At 40.6% G+C, this 18330-nt stretch overlaps 1 protein-coding gene and 1 long non-coding RNA gene across 12 annotated transcripts in view; both read left to right on the forward strand.

Annotated features, from left to right (window-relative positions):
• efr3a (EFR3 homolog A (S. cerevisiae)) overlaps positions 1 to 18330 on the forward strand; it is a 113544-nt gene that overhangs the window by 58683 nt on the left and 36531 nt on the right. For all 11 annotated transcript variants that reach the window (XM_023965572.2, XM_078934422.1, XM_078934424.1 and 8 more), the window contains one exon: positions 7649 to 7789. In XM_023965572.2, the coding sequence (XP_023821340.1) occupies positions 7649 to 7789 (141 nt within the window). The remainder of the gene's footprint in view (positions 1 to 7648; positions 7790 to 18330) is intronic.
• LOC144986684 (uncharacterized) lies at positions 14594 to 17439 on the forward strand. The gene is made up of 5 exons (XR_013650532.1): positions 14594 to 14785; positions 15302 to 15359; positions 15502 to 15563; positions 16375 to 16470; positions 16960 to 17439. It is a non-coding gene; the product is annotated as an uncharacterized LOC144986684 (long non-coding RNA).

Here is an 18330-nt window from a genome sequence, read left to right on the forward strand (position 1 = left end):
GTAAGGCTCCACAAAGAACAGTAAGACCTGAAGTAAAGTTGACGCTAGCTTATTTGCTAAGTAACTTCTACCCGTACAGGTAAATCAAAAGACTGTAAAGTGACCGTTGCAAGTACGGTAAAATAATAATAAAAATAATAATCGATTAGATTACCTGCGCTTTTTCTTGGTGCTCAAAGTGCTTACAATATGTCCATAATTCATTCACTCATCATTCATACTTGGTAATGGTAAGTTATTGATGTAGCCTCAGCTGCCCTGGGGCAGACTGACAGAGGCGTGGCTGCCAGTTTGCGCCTACGGCCCCTCTGACCATCACCGGGACATTCATTCACATTCACAATCACACACCAGTGGAGCCGCACTGGAGGCAGGGAGGTGGCTTCAATGAATTGATTTTGGAAAGTAGACACCATTTTTCACCATTTGATGTAGAAAATTCTAAGTCAAATCCTCAAATATGTTATTTAGTGTTGAGTCAATTTATTTGTTTGTTGGACATAAAAAAAACAGTCTTTCGGTTAGTTTTTCATGTAAAAAAAAAGCAGGATTTTAACATTGAAAGTCTCACCTTTGTGCAGTTTTTTGGAATTATTATGGAAAAAAAAAATGGTTATAAAAAAATAAAAGAAAACTGGTTTTTGATGTAAATTTGATTAATTTCATTGTGTAGAATAAAAAATTGTTGCTAATCAAAACAGACTTGATCCAGTAGATTGGAAGTGACACCAGGCCCTACATCTAAAAAACTTAGACAGGTCTCCAAGTTAACTTCTGGAGGAATTCACCTGCAAAATACTGTATTAAAGTGTCATCCCACGCTTTCACAATAGGTGAAGTTGGCTTACAAGTTCCATTTCCAATAGAATTTCTTTCTACCAGCTTGTTAAATTCAAAGTTTGTACCAAGTTTTGGGTTTATGAGCACAGGTTTCCTCAGATAAATGAGTGAAGTCATGGTTTTGCTGCTGTTGGAGCCAAATCTTGTAACTTCTCATAAAGGTGTTACCAAAATAAAAGCAGTCTTCATTGTATGGAAGCCACCAGGCAGAAATTAAGGATAAAAAAAAAAAAAAAACATGACCCGCCATTGAAGCCGAAACATGACAAAAACAGTTGAGCGGCTTTTTTTGTGGTTTTTCTGGTGTAAACTCCTCTCCACCTGGTCACCTGTGGGTCTTGGCTGCTGTTGTGTTTGTTCCTTTTTCCCCCTCTCTCCTCCTTTCCACCTGAACAGCATTTCCTTTTTGTCACTTATTTTTATCTCCATCTTTGTGGCTCTTTTCATCCGCCTCATTCAGACACCTCTCCTTTCTTCTTCGCCCTCATTGTCGCATCCTCTTTGCTCCTCGTCTCATTTGTGTGGTTTCCATGCGAACACAAAGCTATTTTTAGATGCTTTAGTGTCCTTGTGCTTGTGTTTCCTCTCCCACCGAGTATTCCTCACCGAAACAGAGGAGCACTTGGACATGTGGAGGAATTGAAGCAGGTGGTCAGGCCGAACCGACAGGCGTCTGTCATTCGCTCCTTTCTTATTCTTGTTTCTGAAAATGGAGTCCAACAGCAGTCCATGACCAGTCATCTTCCACAATCCCAGACGTTTTTTTGCTACTTCCTGAGCTAATCCTGGGGAGGATGAGCTGCTTTGGAAGAAACATGTCACAGCATGCCTCAGATGGCTTCCTCTGTGCAGTGTTTTCTCAGCACACAGAACAGAGAAACATCAGGGTTCACTGAAAAAATGCTGACAGAATTGCGTTTGTCCAAGCTACTGTCTGGTAAACAAAGAGAAAAAGGTTCTTAAGGTTTTTATGGAGAACAAGAAAAACAGAAACCTAGGAGGACGACTGGTGTCAACATCACTGACTGAACATGAAACCTGGACTGAGTGACCCCTCCCCCCTGGCTTCCGAATAGGAAGTACCCGCTGGCTCTAATCCCATAGACTTCTATATAGAAAAAACAGCCATAACACAGTCATTCCATTTCTTAAAATAATCATTCCATGTTCTTGCTATAGTTGCATTGCAAGTTATTCATGTTAAGAACTGACCAATCAGATGCTTCAGTAAAAAAATATATTTCTCACTGGCCCCCACCTCAAACGTTCGATGCACTTCATTGACAGATTCTCCTGAGCCATCTTTTTTCTGATGGGGTGTGGACTTGCAACAAGCTCACTCCTGGTTGGTTAGACTGGGTTGGTATAGAAATGTTGTTGACCCAGACCAATTTGAATCAATCATTGCTTACTGATGATGATTTCTGGTTCCATCACGGCAACGTCTGTATTACAAAAAAATAGTGAATTGACTTCATTTCTTGGAAGTGTGACATCACATTCGCTCAGTCCAGGTCTCTCATACCAGGGGTGTCAGAATCCAGGCCTCGAGAGCTGGTAACCAACCATTCTGCCATTGAAGCTCCTTAATGGTTAAACGCACCTGATCCAGGTAAACGGCAGCAGATAAGGCAAGATTTCTGGAAAACCAGCAGGAGGCCGACCCTCGAAGCCCCAAGTTTGACACCTCTTTTTTATACAGTCCATGGCTGACACCCAATGCATACCCTTTAGTTACTTTCGTTTGAAAGATACAAGTCTTTATACCAAAGCGAAATTATGAGACGTTAGGAAACTACCGGAGAAGGACCAGAGTTAAGTCAATAATTGATAATACGGTGTCTGTAGATCAAAGACCTGTGAAGTGGAGGACCTTTTTTATGAATTCTTGGTGTTCTTACTGACCCCAAACTGATTTCTGTGGAACATGACACTCAAAAATCTGTCACGTTTTAGTATGACTTTGGTAAACAACACAGCGGCACCACTTGATGGATTGTAGTGTTAGGCAGCAGAGTGTGTGAATGTGTGTGTGTGTGCGGGAATGGGGCTGTGACTGCAAATCACTTTGGTAGGTAGCAAATAGGAGCATATGCTATTTATCACTGATCGAGCATTATGGCTGCTGTAGTCAGGAGCCTGGTTGAGTGATGCATACTTGTTTTGTATTTAATGTGTTAGAACTGAACAATGTTAAGATTTCTGATGAATAAAGTTTGATTTGTCTGTTGTGTTGCACTCCCTGCAAAGGTGGATTATTGCTGATAAGGAGACAACATGAATAAACACAATTCTTTGGAAAAAAAATCTCCCATCAACTCCTCTGATCAATTGCCTGACTTCATAGGCATTCTGGGTAGTCATAACACACAATCAAATATTTTGTGCTTAATTATCTGATGGTCGTTCTGCATGAGAAACCCCTGTAGTCCGTACGTAAATCCATGGTTTTGTTCATTTTAAAGGAGGAATCCAGTTCACGCACTTCGAGGCAACCTGGACGACCTGAGCAAGTTGAACAGAATTAACAAAAGCTCTTCTCATCTTATGGCCCGGTTATCGCTTATGCAAACAAACCCCTAATTTACCCAAATGAAAGCTTTGTTTAAACTTCATAAAGGTCTTTTCCTTGCTGTAGAATGTTACATGTTAGAACAAAGATATAGAAAATTCCTGTATCTTAAGCTTAATACGATCTGTTCCTCAAAAGAAACCAACTTTCAAAAAGTCGTCTCTGCCCACATTCTTGAGCAGCAATAAAATTTCACCTTTTGTAACACTTTGTCTCTCATTTTCCTTCTCCTAACAAGCGATAAGCATTTAATTTCCCATGAAGCTGCTGTGTGGGTCGACAGTAATTGCATTGTTTCTCTCCTGAGACCCGGCAGCCTCCGGTCCATCTGTGACCGCGCTCATTGCCGGGGAGCCAGTTCACTGTTGCATTATTTTATGGCACAGCGGGAGAGGTTTCGTTTTTCTACACAACCAGGCGATTTGAAAAAAAAAAAGTATCTGACAGTTTCTCCTTTTTGAACCATAATTATTTAAATCTTTCATTTCAAACATTTAGAGGAACTTTTCTGATCCTGCTGAGAGGAAGTTCCTTTTCAGAATAGAATAACACTAATAAACACTACGTTACCAAAAATATTAGCTCACCAGCCTCGACTTGCATATGGACTGAAGTGCTATCCCATTCCTAACCCACAAAGTTCAATATGATACCGATCCACCTTTTTCAGCTATTAAAGCTTCAGCTCTTCTTGGAAGGCTGTCCACAAGGTTGAGGAGTGTGTTTGTAGGATTTTTTGACCATTCTTCTAGAAGCGCACTGGTAAGATCACACACTGATGTTGGCGGAGAAGACCTGGTTCTCAGTCTCCGCTGTAATTCATCCCAAAGGTGTTCTGTCAGGTTCATGTCAGGACTCTGTGCAGGCCAGTCAAGTTCATCCACACTAGACTCATCCACACTAGACACACTAGAAGAGGAAGGGGCTGCTCCAAACTGTTCCCACAAGGTTGGGAGCATGGAATTGTCCAAAATGTTTTGGTATCCTGAAGCATTTAGAGTTCCTTTCACTGGAACTAAGAGGCCAAGCTCAAGTCCTAAAAACAACCCCACACCATAATTCCTCCTCCACCAAATTCCCCACTCGGCACAACACAGTACCTTTCTCCTGGCAACCTCCAAAACCAGACCCATCTATCAGATTGCCAGATGGAAAAGCCACTACACCACTACACAGTGGTGGCATGCTTTACATCACTGCATCTGATGTTTTGCGTTGCACTTGGTGATGTGTGGCTAGGACGCAGCTGCTCAGCCATGGAAACCCATTCCATGACATTGTCAGTGAAAGATTCATATGATGCCTTTGAAGTAGAAGTATTCACACAAGAGTGCAGGGGGGGAGGGGTCTTCAATTTGTTGGATCAGCTGGTAACGGATGAAAGACTGCATAGTGGCCTTTGTTATCATGGACATGACACAGGGCAGAGCACATGTTGTAAAAAGACCAAACAGGCGCAAAACGATGAGTATAGGCGTCAGTCATTTCAACAAAAGATGCCACCATGGACCAGATGTAAGCCAGGACCAAATGTCACTAATGGGACTGGCACCAGGAGTTGCAGACTTAACGTAGGCTTGCAGGTCTGTTAAGTTCTGCAGTGCGGTAGAACTGTCCTGTCAGTCACTGGTGCCGTCGTTCCTTCAGCCCAGATAAAGAACTCCCATGGGACTCCAGTATTTGTGGTTATTTGTAAGGCGTTCATGTGGAACTCCGGTGCGTTTTCGTCGTGGAGGGTGAGGTTTAGAGACAGTTCTGTTCTGAAGAATCGCAGGCAGTGTGTCCGCACAGGAAGTACCAATCAGCTAGGACCCTGGATCCTCTGTCCCCAAGCCAAATATTCGTCTGATCAGGAATAGTCCACAGCTTCCTCTGACCCTGCTGGTATTCTGCACACGAGCTCGGTGGTTAGATCGAACGGTAAGATTGTAGTCACAGAAGGTCAAGGTGGTGTTACACAGATGCCAGGGCACCATGCCTACTTTCACTGCACCATTAGTGTATACACACTGTCCAAGTGTGTCGGGCTTCATGCTCACCAAAAATATCACCTCCGGGAGCTTGATGGGGTCTTGTCGTAGTGGCAACAAGTCTCTCATTGGGTCAAACGGTCCATGGGTGTTATTGGGAGGAACCCAAAAATGCTCTGAGTAGTTCCTTTTGCTCTAGGAGTTGAATGTGCTCCCGTTAGTTTGGTTGTAGCCAGGGTGTGTGCTAAGTTCATACAGGCAATCTAGTTGTCTTTTGGTGATGTTGCCTGGGCGGAGACCTGTGTTGTGTGAAGCATAAAGCATGAAAGTGCACACATAACAGCTAGTAATATTGCTGTTTGAAGCAGTTCTGTTCATTAGTTGCCACCGGAGATTGGTACTTTAGGAATGATTTTGGGTGGCAATGTTGAGGTGAGTTGTTTTTTCATACAGATCCCATGACCAGTGGGCTAGGTTGGAACCGCCTTCTCCTGGTTTCCTCATGGCTAGGAAGGTTAGGGCAACAAACAGACATGCTATAGTCACAGTGCAGCTCCGCACACACCTGCTGAGGTCCCCAGCAGTGGGCCTTCCATGCTGCTCGGTTGCAGAGTCACTTTGAGGACCCAAGTTCTAATGGATGTCGAGTTCTGTTGGTTTCTTCACTGAAGATTCAGACAAACTGCCACTAAAAGGCCAAACCCCCTTTGTAGGCAGATTTTACCAACACAACCTCCTTTAGGCCTCTAGTGCACGCTGCAACTCACTATCCAGCAGCGGCATTCAGCTATCTTTACAGCTGTTGGTGTGGTTAGAAGGACTTGGTATGGTCCTACACAAAATTAAAATTAAATTAAAATAAGTGTATGCATAAAAAGTGAAAAAAATGCCCAAAACACCTAGATCTAATTAACAGCTCAATTAAATAGATGCGTCAACAGTGGATGAGGCCCTCACATCCTCTGGCAGGCTGTTCCATAGATGGTACCTGTAGTTTCTAAATGAGGCCTCGCCGTGGATTTTTGTTCTGACCATCAGCATGCCCGCACCTGAGGACCTAAGGGCTCTGGAAGGTTTATAAGCTAAAAGCAACTCTGATATAAAAGAAAAACCAAAACCATGAACACTCTTATAAACTATTAAAAAATCTTAAAATGAATCTTAAAGCTGACAGGGAGCCAGTGGAGAGATGTTAAGATTGGTGTAATGTGCTCCCTCTTCCTGGTTCTCGTTAAAGAGCATGCAGCGTTCTGAACTAGCTGCACATGATTAAGAGTGGTTTTCTTTACACCAGAAAGGAGGGCATTACAGTAATCTAATCTAGATGTGATAAAAGCATGAATTAAGATTTCAGCACTAGAATCAAACTGCAAAAGTTGGTGAAAATTGCAATGCATGGTAACCTATGTTCTTTGATCTTTGATGCCCGCCTCCTATATAAACGGGGGTCATTTGGAGTGTAATTTAAGTCATGTTGGCTTTAATTGAAATTAAACTGTTGCAGTGAATTGGAATTGATGTATTTAGATGTTTTACTATTTGTTCAAGTATCGCAAGTTATATTGCCATTGCAGTGGTGATTACTAATATCGCAAATCAAAAGTTTTCCTCATATCATGCAGCCCTGTTTAGGAGCAAGGAAATTTTGCCACTGGATTTGTTGCACAGGTGACATCCTATGACAGTTCCACACTGGAATTTACTGAGCTCCTGAGAGGAGCCCATTCTTTCACAAATGTTTGGAGAAACAGTCTGCATGCCTGAGTGCTTGATTTTTGTACCCCTTTGGCCAGATCAATGATTAGGACACCTGATTCTGATCATTTGGTTGGGTGAGCAAATAGGTTTGATAATATACAGTAGTGTACTTTTGTCTATAAGCTCGCATCAGAGTAGATGAAAACCCTCAGCAATTTAGTCTGTCTGCAGCAGTCGGTCCTACAGGTATAGAAACACACTCCCACCTGTCTGACTCAGGCTGGTCGATATTTGCTTTTGATTTTTCCCTTTGTTCGCTGCTCTGATTGATTCTTTTAATCCTGTGCTCTGATGCTTCTCCATTCTTCAGTGGCTCTTCTTTGCCATCATCACTCTTTTTCTCATATCCTGAAGGGCATTTTTTAAATTTTTTTCTCTTCAGATTGTAATTTTTTTTGAGATTCCTTTTCTGTTCACTGAGATGATTTCTGCTCATGCTCACTTGGTGTTTTCTCACAGACTGTGAAGGTGCCCAAACACGAACTTGATGTTGGTTTGTCTCTGACAGGACGGGACACCCTAGCACGCCTTCTGGGACGGGGCAGGATGGCGAGGAGAACCCCGCTGTACTGGCTGAGAACTGTTTCCGGGAGTTGCTGGGCCGAGCGGCATATGGGAACATGAACAACGCGGTTCGGCCCGTGCTGGTGTGAGTACTTTACCGGCGGTGACACCATACACTCCATATATGAAAAGAAATGTCTAATTTCTCCCCATTTATATAAAAAACATATCAGATTTTCTTTTTCTTTTTTCTTTTTACATTTTAAGTTAAAAGCTTTACACTCTTAATGGCTTCCTGTTACCTTTGGCATGCCCCAAGGTTCTGTTCTAGGGATTTTTTTCTTTGTCTATCTTCTCCCCCTTACTCACATCTTCTGCAAATACATTTAGAGACCACAGTTATGTCTACATCTCCACCCAGTCCACCCCCCCATCTCACTCACTGCCCTTTTTGAAAGAAATGTTTGGTTCACTCACTAATTTTCTCTAATTAAGGCATAGTCGTATACACCAAAACAGAGGTTGGCCTGTAAGAGCCATTTACCCATTTACTCAATTACCCAAGCCCCCAAATAGTCTCTGAGTTGGCAGAAGTCAGTCCCTCAAAAGGCCAATGGAGGCAGGTTAAAAAAGGCACAATTTCTGCCACTACCTGGGTAGAAAGTGCAACTTCACACCAGAAATAAGGTACTTTTCTTTTATCAGAGCCCAAATTTCTGCTTTATCAAGCAGCCCATCAAATATACACAGTAGTATGTGCAGTATATGCAGTCGTAGGTATGACATGCTGCATGTGTCTGTCTCTCTCAAAGAAAAGCATGTTGTGTTCACACACATGCGAGTGTGTGTGTGCACTCACAAAACAAAACAAAATAAGCTCTGCTGCACCCCCACCACCCAGTAATCGTCTCCTGGGCTTTAAGCCACTGCCACTGTTGGTGGCGCGGACCATAAATGAGACAGTAAATGGCCAAGCCCAGCCGAGGATCTCTCTCACCTGGTGTGTTTCTGCACTGCAGAATGGAGGAAGCAAAAGGTTTCACTCACTCAAAAAATGATAACCTGGTAGACCAGGGGGACAGCGACCTTTACCACTTAAAGAGCCATTTGGACCTGTTTTATTTGATTTAATTTTTTTTAAACCTAATACTCAAACGACACAGACTGTCTCTATTCCCAAAAGTTTCTCTTAAGTGATAAAGAAAAGGTGAAAAGTGGGATATTTTTGGCTCCAAATTGACATTTTTTAAGCAATGTGAGGAATGATGTGTCTACCAGACCCTACTGTTTAATAACATTGCACACATAACAGAACTTTGATAAGAACTTTGAAAAAGGTTTTGAACTACATTATAAAATAAGTTACATTGCACCAGCAAACAGCACCGACTGTAGATCATTTAGATTGTTCATTTTGACAGCAAATAAAATGAAATGCCATAAAGGAAGTGACTACTCACACACAATTTTCCAAGTATGTGCGGCCATTGCTGAACTTTTTTCTTGTCCCCACAGACCCAGAGGAATGGTTAGGTTTAGGATTACAGGTTAGGGTTAAGTACCAAACTCACCAAACGTGATTCGCGTGGTAGAGGTGGCCAGCTTTAATGTTAATTCAATGGTACAGACGCGATTCAGTGGGAAAGTCTGGCAGCGGTGCAATTTCAGCGGCGCAATTTAGTACCCGTCTGAACTAAATTGTGGGTGCATCCTGGACAGTCTGTCACAGGGCTAATGGAGCTGAAACGATCCCTATCACTGTTCTGGCTCCAGGGAGGCGAGCTGGCGAGAAACCCGTTGCAGGATGGGGCACCACCCTGCACGGGCCTCCAGAACTTTGTTATTGTTCTTATTTTCATCGAGCTAATAATAAAAAAAGGTTCCCTGTTTTTAAAGTTATTATTTTTACCCTGGTTAATGTGGGACAACAAGCCTTCAAACTCTGTCAGAGAGAGAACACAAATGCGGAGAACACATTTGGGACTTTAACTTTAAGTTTAAATTTAAATACATGGGTCCAACAACAAAATCCAGCCTTGGACACATTTAAAATACATGCGGGCAATGCGCCATCTTCTCTTCTCCTGGACCTGAGCTGATGTGCACGCTGGACGGGCCAGATCAGGGACCCTGTGCAATTCGCATGTGCGGTTGTGACATCGCAACGGCTCATTCAATCAAACCGAGCGTCTTTGTAAAAGTTTGATTGACAACGATTTCAAAGGAGAAATACTTAGAAATGCAAAAATGAAATGATTTTTATTACATTTGTTCTCTTTCATTAGAAAGATGCCACATGTACATGTCACAAACTCAAAATACTTGGTTTTCATCTGAGGGGGACTTTAAACACCTTAGATGTTGCCAGCAACACCAAAATAACTCTTTGACTTGATCAGCATGAATCAGCTGATTCTGTTGAAACAGCACATGACTAAAAGCAAAGTGTTGCATAATGGCACAAAGCCCCCCCCCCCCCCCCCCCCCCCCCCCACGCGAGATAATAAGCTGATTTAAAACGCTTTACTGCTGTAAAGTGTTGCATATAAGAGCAAAGGAGCTTTTATCCATTGCCGATTACCCTGGAATTACGCTAATCGCCAAAACGGTTAAAGAGTTACGTTAGTGCAGTGTTTTTTTCAACCTTTTTTGAGCCAAGGCAGACTTTTTCCTTGACAAAAATCCTGCTGCACACCAGCATCCAAAAATTAAAAAAGGAGAAGCTCAATAGTCTGTATTGATGTACAGTCCCTCCACAATGTCAAATGCATTTTTGTGATAATTGTGGCAGAAAAAGTTGGAAGTTGCAGCTGTTTTTTTTCTAAAATTTGTAATAAAAGTTAAGTTAGTTTTCAGTAATAATTTGCAACCAAATTATTTGACTTTTTACCCTGTTAGTTGTTTTTCCCTTCAGTTTATTAACATGCAATTTTATGTAACCTCACAAAAAACAAAGTAGTCTTTCTAAATAGTGATTTATTTTTTTATATATTTTTTTCAATGTTAGTGCAAAAACAACTGTAAGTTTTGAACAATTATATGATCACAATATGTTTGATAAATTTTACACAAAAAGACTAACATTATATTTATGTTTTCTGTAGCTACACAAAAAGTTAACATGTTGAAGTTTTAGTTTTTCTTTTGTCTTAATTAAACATGAAGTCTCTGAAAACTTTAACAAAATTGTTTTATTTCCTTTTAGATGATTAAATTGTTTCAATTTAGTTTAATTGTGTCTGTTGGCCACTTCACCTTAATCCTGTTTCTTAAGTGTTATTATTACTTCTTAAATTTAACATATAAAATAATCCAGAACTTTTTAGAAAAGTGTTTCACTTAGAAAGATGACTTGGAACAAAGTCTGGGAAGTTTGGCTGTTAATAAACACAAACCTTGAAGGAGAACTAAACTGTTGACCTCTGATTTCATCAAGAAGATTTAGTGTATTCGTTGTGGTTTCAAGATGTTTAACAAGGAAGACTCATTGTACGCTGAGACACTGTCACTTTAACCCTACTCATCATGGGAGATGTAGCGGGAAAATGCTGCAGATCGCAAACAGACTCGCTTCTCTGAGCTTCATTGTTTTGTTCACTTGTTCCACGGTCTGACATCGGATCCTGCGAAAAGCTACACCACTAAAGACGAGCTTTAGCTGTTATGTTTTGTTGGAACAGAGACTACCGTAATTTCCGGACTACAAGCCGCTACTTTTTTCCTGCGCTTACAGCCCTGCGGCTTATTCAGTGACGCGGCTAATTTATGGATTTAATTAGCGGCCGCCATGCACGTACTTTCAAACTCAGTGAATAGTTTGAATTCTCTATCTAACACCAAGCACGAGGCATTTTTATTCAACACACCTCTAAGCAGCCAAACAGCATGGACTTGACTTCAGGTCTTAGACACTTCAGTCATGGTTCAACAAAATGAAACACGCATGCCCGGCCGCATCCCAGAATCCTTTGGTGCCATTAGACCCAACGTGCACCAGATCGCCGCTACAATATGATGAAGCTTTCAAGTTAAAGGCAATCGTTAAAAGCAGCGTAAAAAAGTCCACCGTCACCAACGGGTTTGGAAAAGCCGGTTTGCTGCGTGACGGAGAGAACAGCGCATGGAGTGAATTTACACTCCATTTTCGGCTTCTAAGGAAACCGTAAAAGCGGAATTTTGCTTTGAAAAACTCACAGCCTCCGTGTGAGCTGGAGACATCTTCTCCTGCTGATTGAGCTGCGGGGCCGATGGCAGTCTGAAGGCTCCCACACGTAACAACGCACCCGCCCCTCATACACAAAACGTACAGTAGTCCGATTGCTTTGCACAGAAACGATTTGCTCCATCCACCGGCGCAATGGGGATGAAGTGTTCCTCCTTGAAGCCGCCCTGGCCAGAGGTGTCGGAGTAGATAGGAAGGGGAGACAAGGAGCGCGCGGGGCGGGAGCGGAGCGCAGAGGCGTCCGCGGAGTGCAGAGGCTTCTGAATTCTGACGCACGCGCCGCACTGAGGCGCGCGTATCACGCTGAGGCGCGTGCTTTTCAGTCGCCGCTGCTGTATTTTACCGGTGTGTTTTTCAACCAGCCCTGTTACTCCCATAACGCTGCCGCGACACAAGCGGAAGGAGAGCTGTACCCGTTCACCCCTCCATGCACTGCTGATACTTGCTCATTCTTAAACACGTACAACAGAATGGCGAGCCGGGCATTGGCCCCGCCTTTAGCCCCTAAGACTCATGGGAAATGTGGAATCGCGGATGTAAATTTCCTCATCATAACTGAGGGATGTAATGTTGATTATATGGTTACTGTTTGTAATTTTATTTATGATACCTAGATTGTCAATAAGTTAAAAAAAATGAAATAAAAACACCATAACTGAGGAACTTGTGAACAGAATATAGGTCCATGCTGTTTGACAGATGTCGATACACTCAAATACGTGACCCATAGTCAAAACTGGCACCACCCACAATGTGCTAATGAATTTCACTCACTCTGGGATACTGGCCGTGATCTGTCAGGACGACAATATCGCCTAACACATGCGCGGCTTGTACTCTGACGCGGCTTGTGTATGTATAAAACTAATTAAACACGTGAAAATGGGTGGGTGCGGCTTGTAATCGGGTGCGCTTTGTAGTCCGGAATTTACGGTATATGAGCTGAATCAGAACAATGAAGTGAAGAATTTAACCACTTCTGATTGGTAAGACTGATGACGTATGATTAAGCCTTCAAGAATGATTGGTGGAGACAGTTAAAGGGGCGGGACTTTTCCGAAAACAGCCAAAACTGCGGCTAAATCGCGGTACCGTCATTCTTATCAAAATGTCTTTAATAGAATCAAATAAACACAAAGAAAAAAGTATTTTCTGATCTTTCATATTCCTAACTACTCAGTGTTTTATCAGGGCTTGTCTAAATGAACACAGAGCGGATATCCTGGAGATGGTAAATGTTTTTAGATCAGTGAATGGGTAATTTCCCACGGCACACCTGACCATCTCTGGTTAAAAAAACACTGCATTTGTAGACACTTGAGCTAAAGCTCCAGTGCTAAAGGCTTAACTGAGGTGAAGCATTAAGTCAAGAAATGTGTGATGTCACAGATACAAACTATGGTCCACATGAAACACTTTAGTCTTAACTTTCCTTTACACCTTTTGGACGATTAAATCCTAAAATGTAGTGAAAACCCTCAGAAAAGGCAGCAAAACACAATATGTGCATCATCTGCGTAGGTGGGGAGTTTTAGGCCCCCTTTCTTCCTTAGAAATTCATTTCTGCAAATAGAATCAGGGTTCAATGGTCAGATTCAGCCATAATAATAAGAAACCATAACAGCCAAAGTGAGCATCAGTCAATGTTCACATACTTTTAGACACTGCAGTTTTTGTGTTTACAGTTGTCCTTCGTGTGCTATGAGGGGCCGTATAAGACATTATTTATTCTGAACCATTCACATTCATACATTCTTGCTCTCACAGTCATATATACTCTCTTTCGCATACATATATTCTCTTACGCATCCATATATTCTCTCTCTCACATTCATACATTCTTGCTCTCACAGTCATATATACTCTCTTTCGCATACATATATTCTCTTACGCATCCATATATTCTCTCTCTCACATTCATACATTCTTGCTCTCACAGTCATATATACTCTCTTTCGCATACATATATTCTCACTTGCACATCCATATATTCTCTCTCTCGCATGCATATATGGTGGTAGGCGGGCGCCTGTGTTTGGCAGCGGAGCGACCACCAGTGTGTGAATGTGTGAGTGAATGTGTGTGTGACTGGGTGAATGGGTCTGTGACTGTAAAGCGCTTTGTCCTTGTAGGAAGAAAGGCGCTATATAAGTATACGCCATATATTCTCTTACGCATTCATATATTCTCACTTGCACATCCATATATTCTCTCTCTCGCATGCATATATATTACTTTACACATACATACATTCTCACTCTCATTGTCACTCTTAAAAAACAATGTATGTATGTGAAAGACAAGTATATATGAACGTGTGAGGAAGAGTTTATATGTGTGTGTGAGAGAGGAGTATGCATGAAACGGAAGTTACTTTGCATGAAAAGGAAGGCACTTTGAATGAAAAGGAAGGCACTTTGAATGAAACGGAAGGCAGATGATTTCTCGTGCTCTGATTGGACGAGAGGCCGCCACCTCCCATTTTGAACACACTCTAAACCCTATCACTTGTACTGACTCATAACTATTAAGGTTACACAACTTAAATGTCATTTTGTAGTTGATTCAACTATAAAGTATTAAGCTCTATCAAGATTTTTTCAAATTTAACTTAACAGTGCTAAATATTTTAAAGCTTATTTGTATCTGGCACTCAAAAATTTTAAGATCCGTGAAGTAGCGTTATGACGTCATCACGTACTGGTGGGAGGGTGTTTCGTTTTCTCTACGTTAGCTCAGGTGGCCATGTTGGATTTGCCGAATGCGAGTATGCGACGTTTGAAATTGAAAGTCGAGCATTTTATTATTCTGCAAAGCGTTGCGATTTCGTCCCGCTTCAAGACGCCCCAACCTCGGGTTTTTTTTTCATCCGCCTCATCGCTGATGGTGCCGTCTTGTCTTCAGCCCTGATTTAATTTGGTAAGTATCGTTCATGGTTTATGAATGAATGCTTTAAAAATGCTCTTATACTACCGTAAATGTGGTTTACTGTTGTTTAAACATATGTGTGTTATGATTGTTTTAGAGATTAATGTGGAAATGTATACATGATTAGTTTGTCATAGCAGACGTATGGCGAGCCAAACCCAAAATGCATTTCTGCCCGTAAGTTACGACAGTGATGAGGTTTTTTTTTTTTCAGAGGTAGAAATGATCTGTTATGCTGCAATCACACTAAACATGATCCGCGTGTGAAATTCGCGTTGGAGGCCTCTGTCTGTGGCTAAAGTTTGCTGCTGGACATTTGTCCAAAAATGTCACTCAAAGCCTCTAACGGTTGTGTGGGAGGAGCTACCGCCAACAGTTTTAAGCCTGGTTGCTACATGGAAGCATTGGGTTTTGAATGCAGCTTTAAGCTTTTATAAATCACTGATCTCCGTTATAAAAAAGGTTTTTGTAAAAATAAATTAATCAACGTGCTCGTGTTGTGTTCAGGTACCGAACTACAGAGTGTTCAGTGTTTCACCTCCAGGTAGACGCCAAGGCCAGCCAGGTAACTTGTCTCAGTTATTTGTCTAGAGCTATTTTAAAAAAACAAAAAATGCAATAGGTTGTGTAGTGCAATAAATGTTTTTTGATCAGAATATAATTGAAACATTTTTTAACATTGAAAAATCTCTTTTGGACTTTTTCAGATACTGAACTTCAGAAAGTTCACCAGAAAGTCACCATTTCACCAGAAAAGACCTGTCAGTGGGTGAGTTTTATACTTATTTAATACATTCATCCTGAACTATTACCATTATTAGATTTATACGGCAGCATGGAAACATTTATGCACATTTTAACTAGCCAAAGGTCTAAATAGAGCTGAAATTATTTACAATTTAACTAAACATATTTAGATTGCAGGCTGAAGGTGGCACAATGGAATGGAGGTGCAAGTTGTGTTCTGTTACTTTGGCATTATGCAGTACTACATATAATACTGCAGTACTACATAGCCAATATTCCAAAGTGTTTCCACTGCCATGTATGTGGAGACACTTTGGAATATTGTCATGTCTTTATGACAGTATATTACAATAATAAAATGATGTTGCATTAGCACCATTCCATCATTTGAAACCATGAAAACTCATCTGTCAAGATCTGAAATGGATTTATGTAGAGTAGATGCAGTCAGAGGAAATTGTGCAGTTTTTACATGTTTGTGTAACTTAAAGCTGCCCTTTTCTGAGACTAAGTCCACCAAAACAGACAGGAACTGGCCAGCTTGGTTAGGATTTATGACCTCCAGGTGAATTTCTAATGTGCATAATTCAAAAACGGATAACAAATCATTTGTAAACAGCTGTAAGAAGCCACGGTGTAACTTGCCTTCAAATGACTTTGGGTCTTTGACCTGAAGTGGATCATGACATAAACACTGTATTGTCCTCTTACTAGAAATAGACATCTAGAAAAGGTATCATTTTATTATTTCTTAAAGTTCCTTAAGTAAATATTGGAAGTGTTTGCTCTGCATTTGCTTCAAAGGTAATGGATATTTCTTTTTATTCTTTTAGGACCAGCGTGACGTGAACATGAGACGGGCACTTGTCCTCCTTGCACTTCCTGTTTATCTGCATGAAGATGCCTCCAACTTCTTCAAGACCTGTACAGTAAGTGCACACGACTCCCTGTCAATGGTTTTCACTAATCCTTTAATATTGATTGAGATTTTATTGAGTGACATAATAAATAGGGCAATTGTTTGTAGTTTGTAAACTGAGTGATATTTTTAAATGGTTTTAAAACTGAGACGGAAGATGAAAGGCGAACATCAGGGACTCCTGATTGGAAGGAGTGGAGTTTCGTTTACCTTTTCTGCTCCTGATCCATCATTATTTGAATAAAGAAAAATGAAGCTTTAGTCTTAAATTATTTTATAAATGTCCTCCTTCAGAAAAATGCTAAAGAACTTTTTAAAAACACAATTTTAATTGGAGTTGGTCCTTAAAACATCATAGCCAGTTGATTAAAAGCTAACAGAATGTTAGCATGAAAAGATTCCTATTGACAGATGGCAGGAATGTCAGTTTTGGACATTAGTGTGATGAATATCTTTGAGGGTCTGAACTCATCTGTGTTTTTTGTTTTGTATTTTCCAGAATACCAGACCTCACAGACACTGCTGTGGGTATCTTCTCAGTTGTCGTGGTGACGCTCCGGATGCTGCCGTCAGTGGTCCCACAGATCTGGCTGACTAATCTCTTCTAACTCTTCGGGGACATCTATGCTCTGGACCTACAGCACCCCAAAAAACTTGAACTTGCCTTCATATTTATTCAGAATGCTGTCTTGAGCCTTGAGGACAGCAAACCACTGAAAGGACATTTATTGACGCTGAAGAATGTTTCGTTGAGTGAGTCTTCCAGAATGGACTATTTGTTGGTTTAAGTGTTATGTAACTAATGTGTTTTGTTGTGATCATTTGCTTTTTCTGCCGTAAAATACAAAACCAACTCTTTTTGTCAATATGTTGTGTGGCACTCTTATAATGCAGTTTTATTGCACTTATTGTTTCTTCATCCTCTTGATATTTGTGCTTTTTTTTAAAGAGCAATTAAAAAAAGTGTATTAAGCAATCACTATTGTGTGGCCTTCACGTTTGTTGGTTTTTATCAATGTTAGCCTTTAAAATGTAGTGGGGCAGTATCAATATCTCTGTTTAGAATACATTTTAAGCTGAAGAATTTTAAATATTTTCAATGCTACACATTTAATGAGTTAAAGAATTTATAAAGCATTTGAGTGAATTTTACATATTTTATGAGTTGAGTAATATAAAAATATAGTTAGTTAAAGCGTTTTTTAGTTGGAAAATATTAAAAACTTTAAGTAAATAATCTCTCTTTTATAAGTTGAGGAATCTTAATATTTTTATATGAAATAATACAAATGTAAGCCAACTGACAATATGAATTTTAATAAATGTTAACTTAAAAGTTTTAATAATATAACTTAACTGTTGCGTAATCTGTTACAAAATAATTTTTAAGTTCAGTCAACTCGCTAGGGATTACAGTGCAGACGCTAACATGAACAAGCAAGAAATCCCAAATTAACAGACTTGTGTTGTGGAAAGGTATGTTTTTCAGCTAGCAGGAATAATCAAAGTATCCGTTCTCTGTTTCAAAATGAGATTGCCACAAAACCGTATGTTATCTCATACTGGAACAGCTTTGGATGTAGAATTCAGTGGGAAAAGGTTTGGACCCTGCCACAAAAGTATTTCATCACCAATAAAATCAGAGAAATTTCTTTCAAAATTCTTCACAAATTTTATCCAGTGAAACATTTCTTTACTAAGTTTAAAAAAGATCTGGACATAAACTGTTCATTCTGTCATTCCTCACCAGAAACTGTGCCTCATCTTTTTTGCTTTTGCTCTTTCACTCAACTATTTTGGAAAGATGTGATACATTTTATAAGAACTCATCTATGTGAAGATTATAGATTATTTTACGAGCATATTATTT

Source organism: Oryzias latipes, chromosome 17, assembly GCF_053564925.1.
Source record: "Oryzias latipes strain Hd-rR chromosome 17, Olatipes_Hd-rR_3.1".
Taxonomy (NCBI): Eukaryota; Metazoa; Chordata; class Actinopteri; order Beloniformes; family Adrianichthyidae; genus Oryzias; species Oryzias latipes.